The 25521-nt window shown below is 40.5% G+C and overlaps 1 protein-coding gene across 1 annotated transcript in view; it reads left to right on the top strand.

Moving 5' to 3' along the window:
- The window catches only part of CFAP299 (cilia and flagella associated protein 299), a 634310-nt gene extending 614520 nt beyond the window's left edge, over positions 1–19790 (top strand). The window contains exons 5-6 of the mRNA XM_068271140.1: positions 667–796; positions 19631–19790. Of these exons, the coding sequence (XP_068127241.1) occupies positions 667–796; positions 19631–19726 (226 nt within the window). The 3' untranslated portion in view covers positions 19727–19790. The remainder of the gene's footprint in view (positions 1–666; positions 797–19630) is intronic.
- The last annotated feature ends 5731 nt before the right edge of the window (positions 19791–25521 follow it).

Genomic DNA, 25521 nt, shown 5'->3' with positions numbered 1-25521 from the left:
CGCCATAGCGACGAAGTAAGCAAAACACGGAAGGCCGCTCATTGCGGCCTTCCGTGTTACTTTTGGCCGCCGGAGGCGATCAGAAGAACGCCTCCGGAGCGCCATCTAGTGGGCTTTCATGCAGCCAAATTTCAGTTGGCTGCATGAAATAGTTTTTTTTTTATTTAAAAAAACCCCTTCCGCAGCCGCCCTGGCGATCTTAATAGAACGCCAGGGTGGTTAAGTATCCCCTGTGAGGAGATGGATTAGTCCAACATATGTCAGATCCATCACATTTTTTAAAGGAACATAGTTTACTATAGGATAACTGTACAACTAATTCACATATATTTTAAAATGTACACATGTTCACTATATTGGTCTTTTAACAGGTGGCAGTCACTGCTTGGGATAATGAGAAGTGTAATGCTGAGTCTAACAAACGTGTTAAAGAAGGCAGTATGTCAGTAGCCTTGCAGCTGGTATAGCAAAGTTGAGCTAGAATGATTTTGTCATCAGGATATTAAAAATCTGGTATTTGCAAGTTTTTAAAATGAACCTAATCAAGGGAGTGGTTGAAATCTGTAAAGGGATTTCCTAGGAGCCTAGAGTTCCCCCCTAAGCGTGTGAGAGAATGCCTTCACAGTATAGCTGGTGAAATGATTTCCCTGTTTCTCTTTCTTGCAGTTTTTACAACTGGGAAACCCACGTTTCAACTTCAAATGCAAGTCCAAATTACCAAGTGATTGCAGAAAATTCATCAGGATTACTGTTTAAAAATAAGAGGGACAGGAAAATACTAAACGTGGATCCTAAGGTAAATATTTTTCCCAGAGCAAAGCAGCAATTTTCACTTCTCCTCTCAGATTACCATATGTTTTAAGGATTCTGCTCTGTTTTTACTGCCTGCGTTTCATGGCTTCACAAGTGGTATCACTTAGCAACTCGAGGACTAATATTGTTACTCCTTTGTGTGTTTATATATTTAAGGATCTGTTTGAAATGAGGGATCTGTATGGTCTTTTAAAGCTCAGAGAGTCATTGTTCACAGCTCAGTCACACGTAGAAATATGTATTCCTTGTTATTTTAGGTTGTGTAAAAGGGAATCCATCATGGAACCTTTTCATTATACAGTTTTAAACACACAGATGTATCAGGTAGTTCATTAGAAAAGCAAATAAATGTCACTTTTGCTGTATTTTTAAACATGCTTCCTGACTTACAATGTAGTTATAGTGATAAATGTCCTGTGTAAAGTGTGTACTATCCCCATTCTTGACTTTGCAAAGAACTTTTCATCCATAAAATGTCTTTAGTGCTTTTCTAAAGTAATCGTGTCACTGTAGAAGTTAAACATGGCATTTGCTACAACCGATTCTGTCAGTACACAGAATTCTGCTTTGGTTATTTTAACAGTAATGGTGTTGGCAAAATGACTGTTAATTAAAGGTGTTAATTAAAGGTGAACTTTAAGGTGAGCTACACCTAAAATTGTTTTTTTTTCCGCTCTGTATAGCTGTTGAGAAACTGGATTTTACTCTTTATATTATTTGTTATTAATGCCTTATGTGAAATATCATCACCAGAATTCTCTGCACTTCTACATTTAGACAACTCTTTCAGCAATCCCAAACCCAAGTGGTGACATTTTGTATTATCAGTGGTTGGGCAAAAAAAAAGAATAGTATCTAGTGAGCAAAACAGCATTGGTATCATTTATAGCCTAAGATTTTACCTGCAGTGAATAACTCATAAATCTTGTCTCTTTACCCCCCTTAATCTATTATTATCAGTACATATTTACACAGTACTGGCATCTTCTGCAGCGCTTTACAGAGTCCATAGTCATGTCACAAACTACACAGTTAGTCATTAAAGGTACACCTAAACAACTTTTGTTTTTATGTCTTCGGATTCTCTACATGACTAATACCGGACCACACACAACTTATGTCACTAACTGTACTCCCCACCATAGTCATAGTTTCCTCTTATAGCCTGAGTACAATTTGTAGCAGGGTCGAATTAATTACCATAACCCCTTCCTAAATGCCTAACCCTTGCACACTCTAACCATATTGTAACGCGTTATACTGATGTTTCTTTCTATTGCCAGTGGGCGCCTGACGTCCAATTTATACCATTTTAGGTGGTGCGCCCAAATTAACTATTTTATCCTGTAATTGATCCTGGGTTGGGGTGCAGGGCATTGTGAAGGGTCATCCTCCCTCTAGGGATAGCTTGTGGGGAAGGTGATCCTCAGCAGACTGGGGCAGTGCACAGACTGCCAAGAAGTCTGCCAATCCATTTAGCTGAAAATGTAACCAGTGTGTAAGCTTTTTACTTTATTTTTTGGGAGGGGGAGGGGGAAATGACAGATTACTTTGATCTGTTATAGGGGCAGACTGGGATAAAAAACTCTGGAACTGCGTATAACCCCCTTGCCGGTCCAATTCTCGCAGCAAGGGGGCAGCACAGCACTTTTTTTTTAAAAAATCATGTAGCTAGCCTAGCGCTAGCTATATGATAGCCGCTGAGCAGCGGCATCCCCCCAGCCACTCCGATCGCCTCCGGCGATCAGAGTAAGCAGGAAATCCCGTTCAGAACGGGATTTCCTGCTGGGCTTCCCCGGTCGCCATGGCGACAGGGCGGGATGACGTCACAGACGTCATGGACGTCGGGACGTCAGAGGGAATCCCGATCTACCCCTCAGCGCTGCCTGGCCAGGCCTGGCTGCGCAGGGGTCTGGGGGGGCGGCTCGGCACGGCGAATCTGCGTTTAGTGGCGGCGATCGCGTACCACACGCAGCTAGCAAAGTGCTAGCTGCGTGTAGGAAAAAAAATTGCGAAAATCGGCCCAGCAGGGCCAGAGCAATCCTCCTGCGCGTGTTACCCCGAGCTCAGCTTGGAATAACCGGCTAGGAGGTTAAAGGCAACCTAAAATGATACAAATATGGAGGCTGCTATCTTTATGACAGCCCCAAAACATGCACCTGGCAAAGTTGATATATTAGTTAAAAAAAATGATGTTAATATATAAAAAGAAAAAAACACATCCTTCACCATAAAAAACATCTGATGCAGAGAAAGGAGAACATTCTTGAAAGGCATGGAGCAAAACAAAAAAGCTTTCTGTTGGTGGCATCTGATTGCTGCTGCAACCTTTTATTATTAATAATAACTTAAACTTTTTTTTAAAAATAAAAATTACTTTTTTTTAAAATTCCTACCCTCCCTCCCCCCGGAGAACCAATCAGCATGATCGTCTCTCATAGGCATCAGCTCTGATGTCCCCAACTCTGCTGGGGACAGCTCAGTGACAGAGCGTTGCTGTAGATCGCAGCGCTGTGCAACCGTTAGAATTTTTTTCGCAATTTCTAGCAGCCTACTAGCCGTGATCGCGGGCTAGCAGGCTGATGTCAGAGCTCTGCTCCATCATTCAGCGGGGATGCTTGCACACACATCCGCACTCGCGATCCCCTGCAAAATACTCCCACAGGACTTCACGCCAATCGGCGTTACGCGGTCCTGGGGGAGCCACCTTGTGACTGCCAATTGGCGTTAGGCAGTTGTAAGGTGGTTAAGCATAAATCCTTAATGGCATTCCACTTCACCAAGCAAGATCATAATTAAATACAAGGATGTGCATAGGTAGAAAAATATCAGGAAACCAGTACTGAAGATGAGCTTTATCTTTAATTTTCCAAAACGTGCAAAAAAGTACAGCAAGTACAAAAAATCATTCAATAAATCCATCCATAGGCCAATTAAGAATTGTACGGTATAGTGCAATAAATATGGAAAACAATGTTGAAGTGGTTTGAAACTCAGCAGTTCAAAAAAATATTTGCAGCTTTAAACCAACTACCACAAAAAAATTTTTTTAGCAGAAGAGCATTCAGACAGTTAAACACTGCACTTTGTCGTGCCATAGAAAGCCCCTTCAGCTTATAATCTTCATCTGAAGAGAAGATAACATTGTCTTTTCTTTACATTCCTCAGTTACATTCATAGCTGTGCTGAAAACGAGGTCTCTCTGCTTCAAGCATGCACACAGTTCAGAAGAGCTCGATAGAAGATTTTAATTTATAATTATAACAGCTATGAATAAAATACAATGACAGCTTTAAGAGCAGATAAACTGTACTTTGGGAACTTGTAATTTGTAAATACAGTGGTTTGCAAAAGTATTCGGCCCCCTTGAAGTTTTCCACATTTTGTCATATTACTGCCACAAACATGAATCAATTTTATTGGAATTCCATGTGAAAGACCAATACAAAGTGGTGTACACGTAAGAAGTGGAACGAAAATCATACAGGATTCCATTATTTAAAAAATAATAATAACTGCAAAGTGAGGTGTGCATAATTATTCAGCCCCCTGAGTCAATACTTTGTAGAACCACCTTTTGCTGCAATTACAGCAGCCAGTCTTTTAGGGTATGTCTCTACCAGATTTGCACATCTAGAGACTGAAATCCTTGCCCATTCATCTTTGCAAAACAGCTCCAGCTCAGTCAGATTAGATGGACAGCGTTTGTGAACAGCAGTTTTCAGATCTTGCCACAGATTCTCGATTGAATTTAGATCTGGACTTTGACTGGGCCATTCTAACACATGGATATGATTTGTTTTAAACCATTCCATTGTTGCTCTGGCTTTAGGTTTAGGGTGGTTGTCCTGCTGAAAGGTGAACCTTCCTCCCCAGTCTCAAGTCTTTTGCAGACTCCAAGAGGTTTTCTTCCAAGATTGCCCTGTATTTGGCTCCATCCATCTTCCCATCAACTCTGACCAGCTTCCCTGTCCCTGCTGAAGAGAAGCACCCCCAGAGCATGATGCTGCCACCATCATATTTGACAGTGGGGATGGTGTGTTCAGAGTTATGTACAGTGTTAGTTTTCCGCCACACATAGCGTTTTGCATTTTGGCCAAAAAGTTCCATTTTGGTCTCATCTGACCAGAGCACCTTCTTCCACGTTTGCCGTGTCCCCCACATGGCTTGTGGCAAACTGCAAAGGGGACTTCTTATGCTTTTCTGTTAACAATGGCTTTCTTCTTGCCGTTCTTCCATAAAGGCCAACTTTGTGCAGTGCATGACTAATAGTTGTCCTATTGACAGAATCCCCCCCCTGAGCTGTAGATCTCTGCAACTCATCCGGAGTCACCATGGGCCTCTTGACTGCATTTCTGATCAGCGCTCTCCTTGTTCGGCCTGTGAGTTTAGGTGGACAGCCTTGTCTTGGTAGGTTTACAGTTGTGCCATACTCCTTCCATTTCTGAATAATCGCTTGAACAATGCTCTGTGGGATGTTCAAGGCTTTGGAAATCTTTTTGTAGCCTAAGCCTGCTTTAAATTTCTCAATAACTTTATCCCTGACCTGTCTGGTGTGTTCTTTGGACTTCATGGTGTTGTTTCTCCCAATATTCTCTTAGACAACCTCTGAGGCCATCACAGAGCAGCTGTGTTTGTACTGACATTAGATTACACAAAGGTGCACTCTATTTAGTCATTAGCACTCACCAGGCAATGTCTATGGGCAACTGACTGCATTCAGACCAAAGGGGGCCGAATAATTATGCACACCCCACTTTGCAGTTATTTATTTGTAAAAAATGTTTGGAATCGTGTATGATTTTCGTTCCACTTCTCACGTGTACACCACTTTGTATTGGTCTTTCACGTGGAATTCCAATAAAATTGATTCATGTTTGTGGCAGTAATGTGACAAAATGTGGAAAACTTCAATGGGGCTGAATACTTTTGCAAACCACTGTATTACTTTTGCACAACAGCAAATATGGTAACTGTACGGGTAATAAAAAGTAGGAAAAAACATTTTTATTGAATGTTATGTCAGAGTTTTATTTCACTTTAATGCTTTTCCATATTTATTGCACTATACAATTCTTAATTGGCCTATGGATGTATTTATCGAATTAAGTTTTTTGTACTGGGAGTTTACAGTCATATATATCACTAACTGTACACAGACACTAAATTACACAGACTACTGTTGTCATGGTTGCAAAGAAGAGTAATTTGAGTGGTCTGTCAGTCTCAGTTGGCTTGAAAGAGCCCTTATTGTAAAGCTCTGTGTCGGCTGCAAGAATCTGTAGTTGTCAGCAGCAGTAACTCACCCACTTAGTTCTGAAACTCCACCCCCTCCATCAACAAGACTGCCATGACTATTTTTTCATCTTAAGTCTTCTGAAGATCTGTAGCCGCATTGTCACAGCCCTTACCCAGCCTGGCAGCTGCTTTTTAGGTTGTGGCTGCTGAGCTGGGGGTGGACTGAGGAAACATAGGTGGGTGTGGCCACATCTTTGGAAAACTTTAGGAAAAAACTGTTACAGTGGTTTTGCCAATGGAAGGGGTAGAGTTTCAAACTTGTAATAATTTATGGGCGAGCAGGTGAGTTATTGCTGCTGACATTTACCAATCCTGGAAGCATTTACATTATAGGCTCTTTGTTTTTTAAATCCTGGTATTTTTTAACGTTAAATTTAGTGTATCCACACTGAAACTAATTTGGCTTGCAATAGCCCAACTTCTTTTTTGTATAGGCAAAGTTATAAACTAGAAACATCTTCCATGGATTATATTATACTTCAAAGCTTGTGTTAAGCGTTAACACAGTGATAGTGCCTTTAATCTCATCCTACATATCATGTATATACTGATTAAACAAAAAATCCCCAAAAATTCAGCCGCGATCACCACGGATAATTTGCTCAGTCGGGTCCAGTCTGGGTCTTCTGTGCATGCGAGGACTGGCGCGATTTAGCAACATACCGGGGCTGATTTCGGAGGACGGCGGTGGACTCACAAGTGTTTATGGGGTGGGAGGAAGCCCCGGGTAATTATGGATTCTTTACTTTATGAGCTCTTTGGTTAACTTTAAGGATACGCATAAAGTGACACTGTGGGATAGCCTTATGACCTCAGTAGAAAATGGGGTTCCATCAGGCCCTGACTTGCACTGCAGCCACAGCAGAATAACATATTGATAAGAATCTGATGAGTTGTAGTGCTGGCCATTAAGTGTTATATTTCACCACCACAGGGAGATGCTGCAGAGTGAGAACTGTTCACCAGCTGGGGAACACCCACCCTGCAGAAAATAATTTCATAGAGGGAACTTTACCCAATAGGGAGGAGAACAAGATGAAGGTAAATCATCTACTATCTGCCTCCAGCAGAGCAGACTAAACTGATGCAAATTAGGGCTCAGGTGAACTGGTTCTTTTAGCAATAATGTCTTTTTGTATGCCTGTGTTTTCAAAAACACTGTGAAAACATGACATAAAACGCAGCCTTTCATGTTATGTTATGTGCGCACCCAGCCTAAAGAAGGGATAACTGTGCATAATTACAAACTGCTACATGTGACTTATCTTCGGTAAAACAATTCTAATCTGACAAGATTTTCTGAATGATTTCGTTAGTCCGCTACGTAAACCAGGGCAAACATAATACATGTGTCTTCCTGTTCCTAAAAAGAGAATAATTTAATGTTTGTTTATTTATACTGCTGTTTTTTGTTGAATGTTAATTTAATACATTCCATTCTTTATTAAACCATATAATAAAGTTTGTTTGGTAGTTACTCAATAGAGCATAACTACATCAAAGGCTGGGAGTAGACTTAGTACCACATGCTGCCAAGGTTAGTTTCACTAATTTACAATTTGGATGCAAATGCTACTTGTTATTACGAAAAGGTCATGCACTGAAGCAACACTGTATTTCTAACAACTGCCATCCAATCAGTTTTCACTAATGCTTAGTGATGTCATTGAGTCATGTTTAAAGCCCCTAATAAATTGCATGCTGCCTTATTTATGACTAAAGCTTCAAAGCCTCCCCCTTAGCAATAATGAATGAAAAATGCAGAATTGCACACTCTGTGAGGCACCTAGAGGCACAGAAGTAGTGATTAGCCAAGTTTTATAGATGAGCAAAACTTGGCTTATCTGCAAAGTGCTGGAAGCATTTTTAACAGAGAATGATAACATGGGCCTGGTTCATTTGTAAACCAAAACAAAAAAAGCAAAACACAAGTTCTGGTCAGTGATGCTTGAATACCTCTTGATCACGGATCCGCATGCGGCCGTTATTATTGTAGCCGCATCCGTGTCAACCCGTGATTGCGTCCCGTGTATTTTGCCGCAACCGGCTCGACCCCGTCTTTCCCCGTGTTCAGTATGGCAAAAATTCCGCAATGCCGTGTCGTGACTGGTCGTAACCCGTATACTTTCCATGCGTATCGCCATGCCGCCATGCGTAGAAATGTACGTGTTAACAGCTGAGAGTGCGCATGCGCATGCGGATAGGTAGGCGATGTGTACATAAATATCCGCATGTATGTACGTGTCGTAGTCTTCATTGCGCATTAGCTTGCAGCATTACCAGTACTCGCGTATCGGTAGGTAAAAAAATCCGCATGTATGTACATGCCATAGTCTTTAATGCGTAATAGCGGGTCAGTACCCATACTCACGAACTGCGCATGCGTTACTTTGGCTCGTACATGTAAAAACGTACGTGTTCTATTGCGTGCTGGGCAATGGGCAAGCGTACAACTGTTTGGAAGTTTCAACAGGGTAGTAAGCCTCCCCTCCTTTGATTGGTTGCTCTAGCCTGCGTCAGGGGCCTCTGATTGGCCCAGTGACATGTTTTGGGAAAAATCCGCATCACGGCCGTGATAACGGGTCGTGACCCGTATTTGTGTACGCATGCCGTGATCCGGATTTGACGCGATGTCGTGATCCATGCGGATCACGGCATGCGGGTCACGGCGTTTGTGATGCGGAAAAATGGGCGTGAATCACGCGTACCCGTGATCACGACCATTCGTGAGATCACCACTGGTTCTGGTCTATCAGTGTTTGCCCACACGTTGTACTAATTAAATACTAGATCCTACTGCAAGTGAAGTATGGGCAATCTTCTAACAATCGCTGTGGTCCAGCATAGCCACTTTAAGCTTCAAACTCAGTGGTTGTGTGCATTACCTTGGAGCGTAAATGGTCATTTTCTTGGCATTTTGGTCACATACTTAAAGTGACCCTTTGTCCACATTCCATCATTTAAAGCACGGTCATGTGATATTAGTGCCAGGATTAGTGGACATCCGTCTTCTTCTAACCTAGGTCCGTTTTTCCTGAGAGAGAGAGATAATCCTGCATCACAGGTTCACATGTGTGGGAAGTGTTTGTGCTTGTTGCCCATAGGAACCAGTCATGTTTCTTGTTTCAGCTGCAATTCAGCACTTTCAAATTGACAGTTGGAAGCTCAACACTTTTTACAATGGAAACAACAGTCATTCTAAGAAGGCAAATTCACTGGACCATACAAATATTACTCAAATGTGTATGTTATGTACTATGATTGTGCCAAGCCTTATTGGGCCATTGTTTGCTGTTGAAAAAACAATAAAAACCTTTGCAACTAAAAATATTACTCAAAAAATATATACAAACATGAAATAAAAAAACAAGAAACTGGCATGTCCTTAATTATTATCATTCATTAAATATGTAAATGTATCCAGCCTTTTAAGATGATTTTTTTAAAGCAGGTTTCCTTTAAGTAGTTTGAAATCTGAATGTCCCAATAAGTAATTTCTGGATTTTTTACAGGCTGGAACCAATTTAATATTAAATTATGGATTATACAATCCACCCAGATCTCCACCCCCAAGGAAGGCAAAATTACTAAAACGCAGCCAAAACAAAACCTACCTGGCATGCTGGTCTGGGAAATTAACCAAATACTACATGGCCTTCAATAATAAAATGTAAGATTTATTAAATACTTAATATAATAAAAAGGAACTCGGTGGACAAGGTTAGTGTATTGCTGGGCTGGTAGAGGTTAGGGGGTTTGAGGCCAACCCCTAAGCATAATAAATCATTGGCCAAATCAAAGAACCACCTATGATGAAGAGTGGAGGGAGATTTTACAAACTTTTTTTGAAAGCTCCTTTCTACCACTACCACCTAATAGCAAAATACTTCTAACTACTTCGAATTGGAGCATGATCTCAACATCAGTATATAGTGAATCAATGAATGTTGAGGTGACTCATCAGTTCTAAATTCATATTTTTATTAAATCAATATTAAATGGCAAAACTATGAGCCATATGCTATAAAATAATTCTGAGGTCATATGACAGGTCTCACACGAGCATAGTTTGCATCTCATGCACACAATCATACAATCATGGATTACTTGGGTGATTATTGATGCAGAAAGTGCACTAACTGTGTAGCAACATACTAACACATATATAGGTTCACATTGCCTGTAGGCCTGTGTTTGGCCAGAGTCTTATAATGAGCGTGAATGGCCCCCACAAAGTACTCATACAAAGTCACTGATTAGATAATATATTCCACCACCAATGGTTGCAACGTTTGTGGGAGACAAAATCAATATATATATAACCACCATTTGTGATTCAATCTGCAGTATTTGGCGAAACACAGGATTATACTGTAAAGCAAAGAACAGCAGAATTAATATTTTTAGTTACCAAAAAATTTAAATTTTCTGAGCAGTGGAAATTTCCAGGCACTGAATTTTTGTTTTGATTCTGGGTCAAAATGATAATTACAAGGTTCATCACACATCAGCTTTAGGAGATTAAAAATGTTTGAAAAGTGTTCCTGCACACTTAAACTCATCATTGCATCTTTTCTTTTGTGAGGGCTCTGGAAATCCACCTGGTGCACTCACATTCTCAGTTTCTCTGACACTAAGTCCATTCGAATGATGTGCCAGGTGGAGCTGCATGCTCACATTAAAGGGAACCTAAAGTCATGGAAAAAAAAACCAGTTTGACTTACCTGGGGCTTCTACCGTTCCCCTGCAGACGCCCTTTGTGAAAAACCAATCATCTGGTCCCCCACAGCGATCCACTTTTGATTCAGGCGACTCAGCAAGTTGATGGCCACTGCGCCTGCGAGGCCCTGGGCACACGCCTCCTCGATCGTGCTACCATCGCCGGGAATATCCTGTGCATGCGCAGTGGCCATCGACCTGCTGAGCCACTGGTACTAAAAGTGGGTCAATGTGGGGGACCAGAGGATCGGCTGGTCACGACGCAGGCACAGGGTGCTACAGGGGGAAGGTAGAAGCCCCAGGTAAGTTCAACTGTTTTTTTTCCATTACTTTAGGTTCCCCTTAAAGCGGAATGAAACCCAGCATTTCTTTCCTCTAAACAATTATTTACAGCATATTATATACTACCGCCATTTTTTTTTTACTAGAACAGCATTCAATTAGTTAAACACAGGACTTACAAGTTCCCTGCAGAGAAAGATGGACGCATCCGAACTGGAGATAATGTTATCTTGTGTTTACATTCCTCACTTGATGCAATTAAGTAAATACTTCTCTGACACTGCAGACTCTCCTGAACACAGTCAGACCCTCAGAAAGCATTTCTACTTATATTACAAGATGAAACACGACCAGTTATGAATAAAATGCAAAGGCAGCTCACAGCAAATATGATAACAGTACCACATATAAAAAGTAGGAAAGCATGTTTTTATTGAATATTATGTCAGGGTTTTATACCGCCTTAAATTGGCCTTTTATCTAGCAACAGTTTTTTAGTATAGGCAATGTTGTCTCACTGAACATGCTCCATCATTCACTTGGCTGTCACTTTCACCACCAAAATGGAGCAACACGGCTAATTGTTTCATCACTGTGTCATTGATGTAATATAGCAAGATTCTTATTACCACTTCTCCAATGCTTAACGCCAGGGGCGCAACTACAGGGGGGCCCAGAGCTTTGAGGGGGCCCAACTACTACTTCACTCCTTCTGATAAAGGGTCCATCCTTCAGATCACGTGTTATTGTGGCTACACCTGTAATGGTTGTGAAGATTATGATGGCCACACTTGCTTTATGACCCTTGCAAAGTGGGGACCCAGACTGTGACTGTCACCAGGGGCAGGCAAGGGAAAGGGTGTGAACATTGGGGGCCCCAACAAAGTATTATTTGTAGTTATGCCACTGCTTAAAGGACACTTGAAGCGAAAATAAACTAATGAAATAAACAATTGTATCTATCTTCCTTCTCCCAAAAATTACTTTTTAAGATATTCCAGTTTTATTTTTTGTTTAAATCTACTTTTTAAGTTTTAACTGTTTTATTGTTTTTGCTCAATGACACATTTATTGAAGTAGGCCAGAGCTAAAATCTATGGACGATTGACCCTTTTTATCTCTTTCCTGCTCTCAGAAGCCATTTTTTGCTAGGAAAGTGTTTTATAGTTGGAATTTGTTATCAGTGATGGTCACTCTGTAGTCACTTCCTGTCTGAGTCAGGACTGAGTCAGCCACTTACATACCTGATGTTTAACTCTTTCAGGCAGAGGAAGAAAAAAGGAACACAGTATAGCTATTTGTGTGCTAGGCACTGTACATACCCATGTCTATCTCATCACGTCACATGTTAATTCGGGTATCCTTTAATGTAATACTCTATTGCATACCTGCAATACTCACCCTCACAGAACACTAAAGAATACAGTGGTCCAACTGAGTTTTCAAACAGGGACAGTGTCATTACTTCCAATCAGCACTCATACCAAACCTAACCAGGTTCTGCTGGTCGCCTAAACCTGAATCTGCTTTCCCCATCAACTACAACTTTAAAGTGGATCCGAGATAAACTTTTACTCATTGCATAATTGTGTTCCTTTCATATACTTTATAGGGCATTCCTCAAGACAAATACTTTTTTTCTTTTGTTTTAATACTCTAATTCCCTATAAACTAAGCAAGCCTCGTCCACAGCTTTTCAGAGAGCCTTGCCACTCAGTCCCAGGTAGCAGGGGCTTATGGGAACTCAGTCTGGGCGGGAGGAGGAGGTTACTAGCCAGAGATTTCAGAGGCAGAGGGGAGGGGGGAGGAGGAGAGCGGACTGAATTTACACACAGGAAAGCTAATAGCATAGCATCTCCAGCCCTCAGGCCTGTGACAATGTGACAAACAGAACATGGCTGCCCTCATTGTATCACAGCAATAAATAATCATAAACTTTTAAAGCTGTGTGCAGCTAGATTTGCTGTGTAAACTATCTAAACTTTAGATAATATATATAGACAAGTTATTTGTTATAGTTACTTTTTCATCTTGGATCCGCTTTAAGTGACTATTTGATGTACATCAATGTCTTCTAAGCTTTTAAAATAAATGCTTGAAAACCTCTGCAGAAAAGTGCTCTTGTGTATGGGATGGTCTCTGTAAACAAGACTTCAGTATGTTTGATTAAAGCACACCTGTACTGAGAGGGATGTGGAGGCTGACGTATTGATTTCCTTTTAAATAATGCAAATTGCCCGGCTGCCCTGCTGATCCTCTGTCTCTAATATTTTTAGCTATAGAACCTGAACAAGCATGCAGATCAGGTGTTCTAGCTGAAGTCTGACTAGATTACCCACATGCTTATTTCAAGTATGTGATCCATAAACTTCTGCAGCCAGAGAGATCAGAAGGGCTGCCAGGCAACTGATATTGTTTGAAAGGAAATAAATATGGCAGCCACTAGATCCCTCTCCATTCTTGTTCCCTTTAATGTTAACACGAGGTGAGAGTGATATGGAGGCTGCCATATTTGTTTCCTGTTAATCAATAACAGTTGCCTGGCAGCCCTGCTGATCTATTTGGCTGCAGTAATGTCTGACCTACACCAGAAACAAGCATGCGGCTAATCCAGTCAGATCTGACAATGTCAAACACCTGATCTGCTGCATGCTTGTTCAGGGTCTATGACAAAAAGTATTAGAGGCAGAGGTATTAGAGGCAGAGGATCAGCAGGACAGCCAGGCAATTGGTATTGCTTAAAAGGAAATTAATATGGCAGCCTCCATATAAGTCTGACCTCTGGTTCACTATTATGTGTAGCCAAGGCAAAATTTCCATTTTACCTGATGTATATTAAAGTGAAATCAAACTTTTCCAAATTACAGTAAGAATTGTCAGACATCTATATACAGTGGAGGAAATAGTTATTTGACCCCTCACTGATTTTGTAAGTTTGTCCAATGACAAAGAAATGAAAAGTCTCAGAACAGTATCATTTCAATGGTAGGTTTATTTTAACAGTGGCAGATAGCACATCAAAAGGAAAATCGAAAAAATAACCTTAAATAAAAGATAGCAACTGATTTGCATTTCATTGAGTGAAATAAGTTTTTGAACCCCTACCAACCATTAAGAGTTCTGGCTCCCACAGAGTGGTTAGACACTTCTACTCAATTAGTCACCCTCATTAAGGACACCTGTCTTAACTAGTCACCTGTATAAAAGACACCTGTCCACAGAATCAATCAATCAAGCAGACTCCAAACTCTCCAACATGGGAAAGACCAAAGAGCTGTCCAAGGATGTCAGAGACAAAATTGTAGACCTGCACAAGGCTGGAATGGGCTACAAAACCATTAGCAAGAAGCTGGGAGAGAAGGTGACAACTGTTGGTGCGATTGTTCGAAAATGGAAGGAGCACAAAATGACCATCAATCGACCTCGCTCTGGGGCTCCACGCAAGATCTCACCTCGTGGGGTATCAATGGTTCTGAGAAAGAAGAAAAAGCATCCTAGAACTACACAGGAGGAGTTAGTAAATGACCTCAAATTAGCAGGGACCACAGTCACCAAGAAAACCATTGGAAACACATTACACCGCAATGGATTAAAATCCTGCAGGGCTCGCAAGGTCCCCCTGCTCAAGAAGGCACATGTGCAGGCCCGTCTGACGTTTGTCAATGAACACCTGAATGATTCTGTGAGTGACTGGGAGAAGGTGCTGTGGTCTGATGAGACCAAAATAGAGCTCTTTGGCATTAACTCAACTCGCTGTGTTTGGAGGAAGAAAAATGCTGCCTATGACCTCCAAAACACCGTCCCCACTGTCAAGCATGGGGGTGGAAACATTTTGCTTTGGGGGTGTTTTTCTGCTAAGGGCACAGGACAACTTAATCGCATTAACGGGAAAATGGACGGAGCCATGTATCGTGAAATCCTGAACGACAACCTCTTTCCCTCTGCCAGGAAACTGAAAATGGGTCGTGGATGGGTGTTCCAGCACGACAATGACCCAAAACATACAGCAAAGGCAACAAAGGAGTGGCTCAAGAAGAAGCACATTAAGGTCATGGAGTGGCCTAGTCAGTCTCCGGACCTTAATCCAATAGAAAACCTATGGAGGGAGCTCAAGCTCAGAGTTGCACAGAGACAGCCTCGAAACCTTAGGGATTTAGAGATGATCTGCAAAGAGGAGTGGACCAACATTCCTCCTAAAATGTGTGCAAACTTGATCATCAATTACAAGAAACGTTTGACCTCTGTGCTTGCAAACAAGGGTTTTTCCACTAAGTATTAAGTCTTTTATTGTTAGAGGGTTCAAAAACTTATTTCGCTCAATGAAATGCAAGTCAGTTGCTATCTTTTATTTGAGGTTATTTTTTCGATTTTCCTTTTGATGTGCTATCTGCCACTGTTAAAATAAACCTACCATTGAAATGATACTGTTCTGAGACTTTTCATTTCTTTGTCATTGGACAAACTTACAAAATCAGTGAGGGGTCAAATAATTATTTCCTCCACTGTAAATATTCAAGTTTAGAAAACGGGTTGTTTATATTTGTCTTTATTCTGAGATAGTTTTGCCGTTTTGACCAGTAGCACACGTTAAGACCAGTCATGTCTCCGGGTCTTGCACTGAACCAATTACGATACCTGTATATTTATTAACTCATATATGTCAGGAAGTATAATCTGGATATGTAGGATCAACTCTGTATATCTAGGTGGGAAGGCACATTCACATAATTCATGAAAAGCAATAATAAACAATTCACTTTTAAACAAACTAGAAACATTATTAATATTATTGATCATGTTTACCTTACAGCAGCTGCTTCCTATGTATGACCCTACTTAATGATGCTGCAAGGATTAACTCAGATGTCTTATTTATAAACTACAATCAATATTTACATTACTAAGCTTTGTACTCGGGCAAACATTGTGAAGTCAGGATCCTCCTTTTTGTTGAATGCATGTTTAATAATGGAAACATGATTTGGTATGTCTGTCTTAATGATGGTAAATTGTTACTGTTTCTTTACCTAGGGTTATATCTGATATGCACTACAGTGCTGTGTAGATTGCACTTTAGTGTACTGCTTTAATCACTACAGAAAAATGCTCACAAGATTGTTTATTCAGACTTTACAGCTGCAAACCTGAGCAAACGAGAATAACTCAACCAGATTTTTTCATGTTAACAAAATTAATGACATCAATTTTCTTCAGTGCATCTGGTGCTATAGGCTTTCTCTGTTGTCTTCCAGATGAGAGTGTCTAATTACATCATGTGTATATGAAATGTTTACTAACAGGCTTTAAAACTGTTCAGAGGCAAAGTGGCATAGCTGCTTCAAAGTGTACCCATAGCCATTTGCAGACTTTTTATTTTAATATGGACAGTGTGTAAAGTGTTTGCAGAAGCTGAACCGTTTTAGCCAAGTATATCGTTTATGATCTAAATTCACCGAGCAAGCTGAAACTAACTCCGGACAGAATGCTAAATACACATGGGAAAGAGAATATGTCTTCTCTGCCAAATGACTTACAAAAGCTTTAATAATAATCTGAAAATTTGCATATCGCTTTCCTCCTGTTTGACTTAAAGCGCTCAAGAGCTGCAGCCACTAGGAGGCCACCCTGCAGTGTTAGGAAGTCTTGCCCAAGGAATTCTTACTGAATAGGTACTGACCCTAGCCAGGATTCAAACCCTGGTCTCCCATGTCAGAGGCAGTGCCCTTAACCAGTACACTGTCCAGCCATTTCATTCAGTTATTCACCCCATCTACACAGCACAATGAGAGTAATCTGATCTGAGATAATGAGCACAGTCTTCTGACTGGATATCGAACATCAGCATATAGGGATAGGTGCAATGATTAAGCGGAATTCCAAATTCTGACATTCACATCAGAATATTACAATTTAAAGTTGAAAGTCAAAATTTACAAAATTCTGATTCAAAAATTGTGAAAGTTACCTTATATCATTGCTGATAGGCCATATTTTTGACACCCTAATTTTGGGTGTAAAGTGTGTGGGAAATTATATGGTAGAGGAAGAAAGCCCTAAAAAATAGCACCTCCCACAGCAAAATTTGAAAAAGTATAACAAAAATCTTTATTCAACATTGGGTATATTAATAATCACAGTACTGATGATTCAATTAAGAATAAAACCATTTAAAAACCAAGCAAATATTCCAACATGATCCCTGCTGCATATGAAACAATCACTCTAAATGCAATATATTGTATAATGACACAATGCTGCTGTCAGATATAAAACCCCACAGTAGGCTCAATATTGATCCCAACAGGGGTAGAACCCGGGTTCAGTATACAACCTAGTGTGATGCAAGACCAATAAACAACACCTGTGCAATGAAACCTAAAAAAAACAAAAAAAACACATGAATATATATCGCGTATATAAAATTATGAAATAAAGTGCACAATTGCTATCCAGCTATACAGTATTACTAGTGATAAGATGCCTAATAGAAAATTAAGGCAAAGGAGCAGCCCATAGGAAAAAGAGCATAAAGTGGAGTAGTGCAAAAAATAGGAGATACTTAGCCCAGAAATGGTGAAGTCAATCTCAGCAGCACAGCAGGGAACAAGGAATCCCCTCAGAGGACAAGATCCCACTAGTTCCGCGAGCGTCACCTCGCTTTATCAAGGGGAGTGTGTGTGGGAAGGGTGGCTTATCCACAAGTGTTGTAACGCAGGTGACATGCTGCAGGGGCTCCTGTATGCAGAGTGCATTGAAGAGCATGCTGCGGTATGTATAGCTCTACCTGTCATCACTCTGGCTTGCACCCTTTGGTGTTCCTAGCAGCTTTCTGAACTGGCCACTAGAGCTCCAAGCTCACTGCAATAAAATAACAGTTAGCCTGGAGCACTAGTGGTCACTAACCAGCTCAGAAGCTGCACAGGACACTAGAGAAAGCAAGTAGTTATACATACTGCAGCATGCTCCGCAGCACACTCTGCACCTGCTGCATGGGGTGTTTAGACAATTGGCAGTTTATAGCTTGTGGCCTATTTTTTAACCCAAAAGTGACCTGTGTGCAGTGGTATGGTCCACCACAGAAGGGGCTAACTTACCTGTGGCAACACCTCACTGATGGGCAGCACTCCACTCTCCATGTTCTCAACACTTCTGCCTCCACATGTAATTAAAGGGGGAAGTGTCGGGAAGATGCAGGGCAGCGTGCAGCGCAGCACAAGAGGTGGCGACACAGGTAAGTTAACCCCTTCTGCCATGGATCAAGCCCCTGTACACGCCGGAACAGTGCTCATCTCTGCTTAGGATGCACGAGGGACATGAAAGCAAAAATTCCAAGAGAACTTGTAATCTATTCTGAATATATTTTTTCAAATTTACACTAACCATAATAAATCTAATGGTTAGTGAGAAAAAAATATTTGCGATAAATTACAGTTTCATGATTTTACAATGTAAACTTAGAATTGACAAAATTCAGATTTCTTTGGAATTCCATGCAGTTTTGGCATTTTGTTTGATTCATAATGCAGACCGTTAGCATCAGCAGCATCACATCATTCCACCCTTTCTTGTGACACTTACGCTGCTAGATCTGTTAGACCTTGAACTGCTCACTTGTGGGGCAGCTCAGCCTCCCAGCTGCCTCCTACAAGCGCCTTTCGGCTGCAATTACCTGCAGGCAGCATTTGGTAACACTGCGCATGTCACGTTTGACACACGGTGCCAGTACTTGACAGCCAAAAAAACATCTGAGGACAGCATTTGCTGTGCTCTGATGCAACTTCATGGTGGGGTTTGCCTGTCCAATTCATTTCACAACCCGCTTCCCCCAATGTTTCCCCTCTCTACCTCCTCTTTTCACTTGTTTACAGTATTATAATTTTCTGAGATACTGAATTTAGGGTTTTAATTACCTATAAACCATAATCAGAAAATTTGAAAGAAAAAAACTTTGAACAATATCACTCTGTGTGTAATCAATCTATATAATATATTAATCTTACTTTCTGAATTCAATTACTGAAATAAATTAACTTTTTTAATGATAGTGTAATTTATTGAGTTGCACCTGTATATATATTAGCTCAACATTGACAACACATCGCTGTGTTATATTATATATGTGTTTGTAGTCATTTAATCAATTATGAGGTCAGCTTAGTCATTCAGCACCTGTCATCTATGCACACAATAACTATGACTGAGCACTAGCAAAGGGCAGGGGGTTTTCATGCACCTTCTAGAAAGCTTTGCTACCTCACCACCACCAATCAATGGACAAATACTGTATATATTCTGTAACTACAAAACATGTTATACAATACATAAACCATTGCTCTGTACGGCAATATAGAAAATGGCAGTACAATGTTACAATTATAAAAACATCATTCAGTTCTGTTGCTTTATACTCTTGTCAACAAATGCTGGTAATGCCATATCCAAGTGTAACAGAGTACATAGTTGTCTAATAAACATTTTGGTTTCTCTTGAGTAAATTGTTATTTTCTTTGATATTCAGGCTTCACCAGGAGATAATTCATCTCGGACCCCTATACAGAGTGACCTTTACATACAAGCTGTTATCTACGATCATATCACCAGACGTAAGACCTAACCTGTCATTTCATATGAGAATAAACAGCAGTTTGTGCTCAATAAAGGTGATTGAGACAGCAAAACTATTTTGCCTCTTTTATTTTTCATGTGAACATAGTATTGTGTAATAAAAAAATAATAATAATGCAAACATGAGCTGTGAATGTATACAACTGAGATCAGAGTGGGTTGAGCTTGAGTGCTCCTGAAGACAGACAGCTCCATACTGCACATGTGCGAGTGTGTGAGAGACTTTCGAAGCCTCCCATGGCAGAACACAGCAGTCATTGACCCATTGGTGTATTTATACACGGGGAGGATGTGGAACGAGGGGACCAGGAGAGGAACAGGAAGGCTCTATAGGACCCAGAGTCTTCCCTCGCCATAGGTGAGTATCTGTTTTTTTTTTTTATTTCACTTTAAAAGATTTGCTTTAAACTGGGATGGAACTCACTTTTTAAAACTCTTGTACCTATTGTTAGTTGTTTACCATAAATTCCCCCCCCCCCCTTTTATCAGTATAGATACTGTACATAGACATTAATAATTGCCTGGCTGATCCCCCTTTGTGATTATAGCAATGAGTGCCGAGCAGAGGGAAGTTCTGGAGCCACACTCCCACTGCTCCCCGCCTCCTCCATCATAGTGGCATATCACCATGGCAACTCATAAGTGTACCCACACTGCGTGGCCTTCCACTGACTCAAACACGCTGACGTTATTATTAATAAACATGGCAATAACATATAAAATATGTAATATATTTTAGCCAAGTTATGATCATTGAGAAAGCAGACAAAAATCAATAATAAAGTAGAGCATAATGACAATGCTTTTGTATAGCTTTCCTTTCTGGAGCTTGGTTAAATAGATATAAACATTCATAGTCTCCTTTTTTTGTACTGAAGATCAGAAGAGACAGCATCCGACACTCAAACGTCAACTTCAAAGGATAGATGTGGCAGGGGGTGAAATAGGAGAACAGCAGCTCTTATGTGCGCTGTCAAATTATTTCCAAGTCTCCTTTAATTTTGGGAGATGAAGGGTGTACCACTTGCAAAAACAATTTATTAAGTAAAAGCAGGCAAAGACTTACAATTACATGCAGGCTGACAATATATTTACTCAATACATTGTTTATGCACCCCATAGAGTGTGCCCTTTACTGCCTTCTGCCTACTGCTTCTAATAATGTCTGACAAGGAAATATCCAGTCAAACACAATCTTGTGGAACTACAGATAAAGGCACTGCCCTAGGCCTTGGGGATTTAGATAAGTTCCAAATATAGTTGGTCCAAATGGAGAAAGACATACCAATTTCTACCTTTAATATAAGCAGTGGCTGGATGTAACATGATCTTATAGATCTGCGTAAATCTCTACTGCTGAACTGGTTTAATCTTTTTACATGTATTGTAGCTAAAGTGAACCTGAAGTAGAAGGGTAGATAGAATACATCTGTACTAACAGTAACCAGTTGTCTGCATGTGACACAAGGTCCCTGTGGTTGAAGATCTTGGTGCACCATTCATAGTGGTAGTAGGAGATGGGAAAGAAAAACCTAGTGATAATGCACCCGCTGCAAATGGTAACCAAGGTCATAAAGCACCAGAGCAATAAAGGTTTAATAGCTGGCAATCAATTACTAAACCGTGCAAAAAAGATAAAGATTGAGTGCATACAGTACATTGTAACATTAAGTACCAATATACAGTCAGCAAGTATTTTGTTTGTTGTAGGTAAAGGAGCAATACTTATATTTTCCATACATTTGACTGCACAGATTAAGAGAATATCCGTTTTTTTAAATGTGACATCAGCAACCACAGCAAGACAGCAGTCCCTTTGGAGGCATTGCATGAGAGAGGAGCGGCAGGCTTGTATCTGGTTTTGTGGGTAGTGATGGTGAACACCAACACAGATTCATTAGTGGATGAAGAGCCCAGGGATTTCTGTATGTCACTTTGGCAAATGGCACAGAGAGTTAAAGTGGAGTGCCATTTCTGTCAGTCAGAGCCCATTACTATTCTCTTTTGCAGGTCTCCAAGGGGTCGGCCTACTTGTGATTGTTGGTGTTGGAGCAGCTGGTCACATACCAGACATAAAATATTTGTATGTTTGGTATGTACTTTTACCAGACCTGTTATAAGTACCTAGATATCCCATAGTTGATGAGATCAGGAGGCAAGTAAAACGGTAACATCCAAGAGCCAACTCAATGGAAAGAACAACATTACAAGCCATTAACACATACACCCTGCCAGTTATTAGACATCCTACTGGCCAAATGAGGACAGGGAGGCTCCTTATGTAAAGATCAAGAAGTTTCTAGACAAGACAAAGAGCATTTATATTGTGCTTTTCTCCTAGTGGACTCAAATCCCTTCTGAGCTGCAGCCACTCAGGGCGTGCTCCATGGGCAACCAGGATCATATAGGAAGCCTTTAAATGGCGGAAACTATCAGCAACAGTGCTTTAAATGATAACAGCCAATGCAAATCAGCAGCACCTCAAATAGTGACTTTATCAGAGAACCAATGAAAAAAATACACTTATTGGATCCAGAAAAACTCCATTGCTGACCACCTTATTAACCATTTCACATCTAGACCTGATGATTCCCCTTCCCCCTTATAACCCTCCCTAGTAGTCTAGTGTCCTCCTCCCTATAGCTTTCCCTGATAGCCTAGTTGTCCCCCTCCCCCTTACAGCTTATCCTGGTAGTCTAAAGGTCTTCACTACCCCTTACAGTTGTCCCTGTTAGTCAAATGGTACCTCCCACCTGCCTCATTGCGTTTCCTGGTGATCCGCTCCCTTATAGCGTACTCTGATAGTCTAGTGTCCATCCCCCCGCTTATAGGTTTCCCTGGTAGTCTAGTGGTGCCCCCTCCCCTCTTGCAGCTGAACCCAGTAGTCTAGTGTTTCCCCTTCCCCCCATATAGCTGTACCCGGTAGTCTAGTTGCCCCCCACCCCTCCTGGCAAAGATCAGCAGCAGTAAACACTGCTGGTAAGGAAATGGACATGGTCTAGGAGAGATCATGGCACTCCCATGCATTGTACTGCAGCTGGCCTTCTCTATCGCTTCTACTGGGTCCCAGATATATGAAGTCGTCAAGCTGGGACCAGTTACATGCAAATACAGAACAGCTGCAGTACAAACCACAGGTGAGAGCTGATTGCCACAGGAACCAGGGCAGGCAGGAGATACTTACAACTTTCTGTATCTCCATGCTTGAGAGGAATTTCCTATATCTTACAATGGATTAACAACATGTAATCTTGTAGTTTTAATGACATTTTCATATGACCATTCCTCCTCAATGGCATCCAGGGAAGGTATTGGCAGTCTAAAAAACAGAAGCCAAGTATTAGTTAACAAATAGGTTATACATTAAGGGCTTGATTCACAAAGCGGTGCTAACTGTTTAGCCCGGGTGTGTTAAACAGTTAGCACGTGAAGTGCCATTCGCTGACTTTTGCGCACGCAAAGTGCCGCGATTCGCGCGATCGCAGACTTTTGCGCACGCAATTTGCGCGAATCGCGATCGCACTTTAGCAATATAGTGAATCCGAAGCACTGCATAAGGACATACAACGTATCCATTTATTTTTCATTTTGGTTTTACATGGACTTTCAACCTAAAATTCTCACAGAATGAAACTCAATATCCAATCCTGGAAAATATCTGCATTCCCCTTTTCTTATAAAGTACTGACTGCTAATGCTATGACATTTCTAAAATTGTAAAATAATAATTTCAGTCTTTTCATAATATTATGGTCATTTGGAGCCAAAAACTTCCTAGGAAAAGTTACTACATTGTTCTCATGATGAAAATAGTAAAATCATATTAAAGAATTCCTGTTGATTACTACCATGATCATTTTAATATAAATAGGCTGCAAGGCAATGCGTTGTAAGTGAGCTGCATGTAACATTTATGTCATACACGATGAGTTGGAGAGAGAAAACACATTGTTGTCCAAGAAATGTTGCTTCATTTGTGTAAATATATGCTCTGGAGGGATAGGACCGCAACATAAACAAACTCTATTAACAAGCCACGTAGCACAGTGATCTGATGAATAGATTGCATGACATTTTGTACTGCAGACTTTAATCACTGGAACCCAGGTATATGTTTCCATGCCCATGGGATGTTATTAGAGTAGGAAACCAATTCCTGTGATGTGGACGTGTTTTAGCTCCAGAAGTAATGCTTAATATGTTTACTAGAATTTCCGTAAATTAAAGCTCAGCTTTTTGAGTGTGTTTCAGTTTCCAAGCCATACTTGGTAATGCTGCAGTAGCGTTATAATATTGGCTTTTCCCTATGAAACTTGTCATTCAGAAGGCAGCAGGAGCATCTACTTCTAGACATGTAACAGAGGTCTACAAGCATAATTAGTACCTGAGTGAGTCCTTTCATCTCTACACTGTAGTTTGAAACCTGCAGAACTTGCTAACCAGGAAATAATTTTCCAAATCACTTTGTACCACCATTGATTACTTAAAGAACTATTCATCAAAGTCTGCTCTGGGCATCTGTGACACACAGGAAAAATATAATGAGATGCACCAGTTTAGAAGCCTGACTGACAAACACTAAATCATTCCACTCAAGAGGTTCCACATATGCATTGGTTTGTATGTGTAAGAGAAATATGTACATGATTAATTATTCATATGTATGCTGCAGTTCCACTGCATCAGTAGCAATATTCCTGTTCATCTGTGAGCTGAATTTGATCTCATTGAAGTCAATGGGGAAAAATTCTGGCTTGTGTTCTTTTCTCTTTCTTTCTAACCTAATGGAAGAAAGACGACACCAATATGTGTGCAGAACACTGTGTAATAAAAACAAAAAATATGGTAGAATATTTATACCCATATTGAGCTGCATTTTATGTAGGCCAACACTGGAGAGATGGGAGAGGTGTACCAGGAGCTGCGATGTTGGTGGGTGCCGTGGAGGTGTGGCTGTAGTGCCACGGGCAGCCGTGCAAGCAAGCTTACAGAAGAAAGAAAGCAGAAAAATAGAATAATAGAAAACTAGAAGAAAATAATTCTTAAGAAGAGAGAAATATACATATGGAAATGAAAGAAGAAGCATGCAGAATTTGACATCGCAAGAGAAGATAATGAGAATATATATATATATATATATATATATATATATATATATATATATATATATATATATATATATATATATAAATATATATATCAGATTCCAACATAACCACTCTAGAACATACTGCCACAAGTATGGGATAGGTACATTTACCTCTCCAAGCATGAGGTGTGGATGATATGAACAAGGGGGTTGTGCGGGAGAAAGAAGAAAAGGAAGGTTTTCTACCTCTCTTCTGCAGAGTACCCCTTATAGACTATGCGGGTTGGTATTTTCTGGCTCAGCCATTCTGGTAATGCTAGCTAGCATGGGGCACAAGCAGTTTCAGAGGCTACAGTTTTTATATTGTATTCAGCATTTTTAAAAAATTAAGAAATAAAAACACGGAGGAAAAAAGTGATGCATGTTGCTGAAAACAGTTGCATGTGGTCCGATATTAGTCATGGAGAGAATCCAAAGACATAACAACAAAAGTTGTTTAGGTGATACTTTTAATGACTAACTGTACAATATTTCTTTGCAAGCTTTCGAAAGTTTAAGTTTCTTCTTCAGGCATGTTTCAGAACTAGATCAGAACCATAGTCAGCTTTAAATAACATTTTTACATTTGGAAGTCCTATAATTATTTAAGGGGGCTTTCAGATTCCACCATAACCACTTTAGACCATATGTATGGT

This window comes from Hyperolius riggenbachi, chromosome 1 (assembly GCF_040937935.1).
Source record: "Hyperolius riggenbachi isolate aHypRig1 chromosome 1, aHypRig1.pri, whole genome shotgun sequence".
NCBI lineage: Eukaryota > Metazoa > Chordata > Amphibia > Anura > Hyperoliidae > Hyperolius > Hyperolius riggenbachi.
This window is presented reverse-complemented; position numbering and strand designations above follow the sequence as displayed.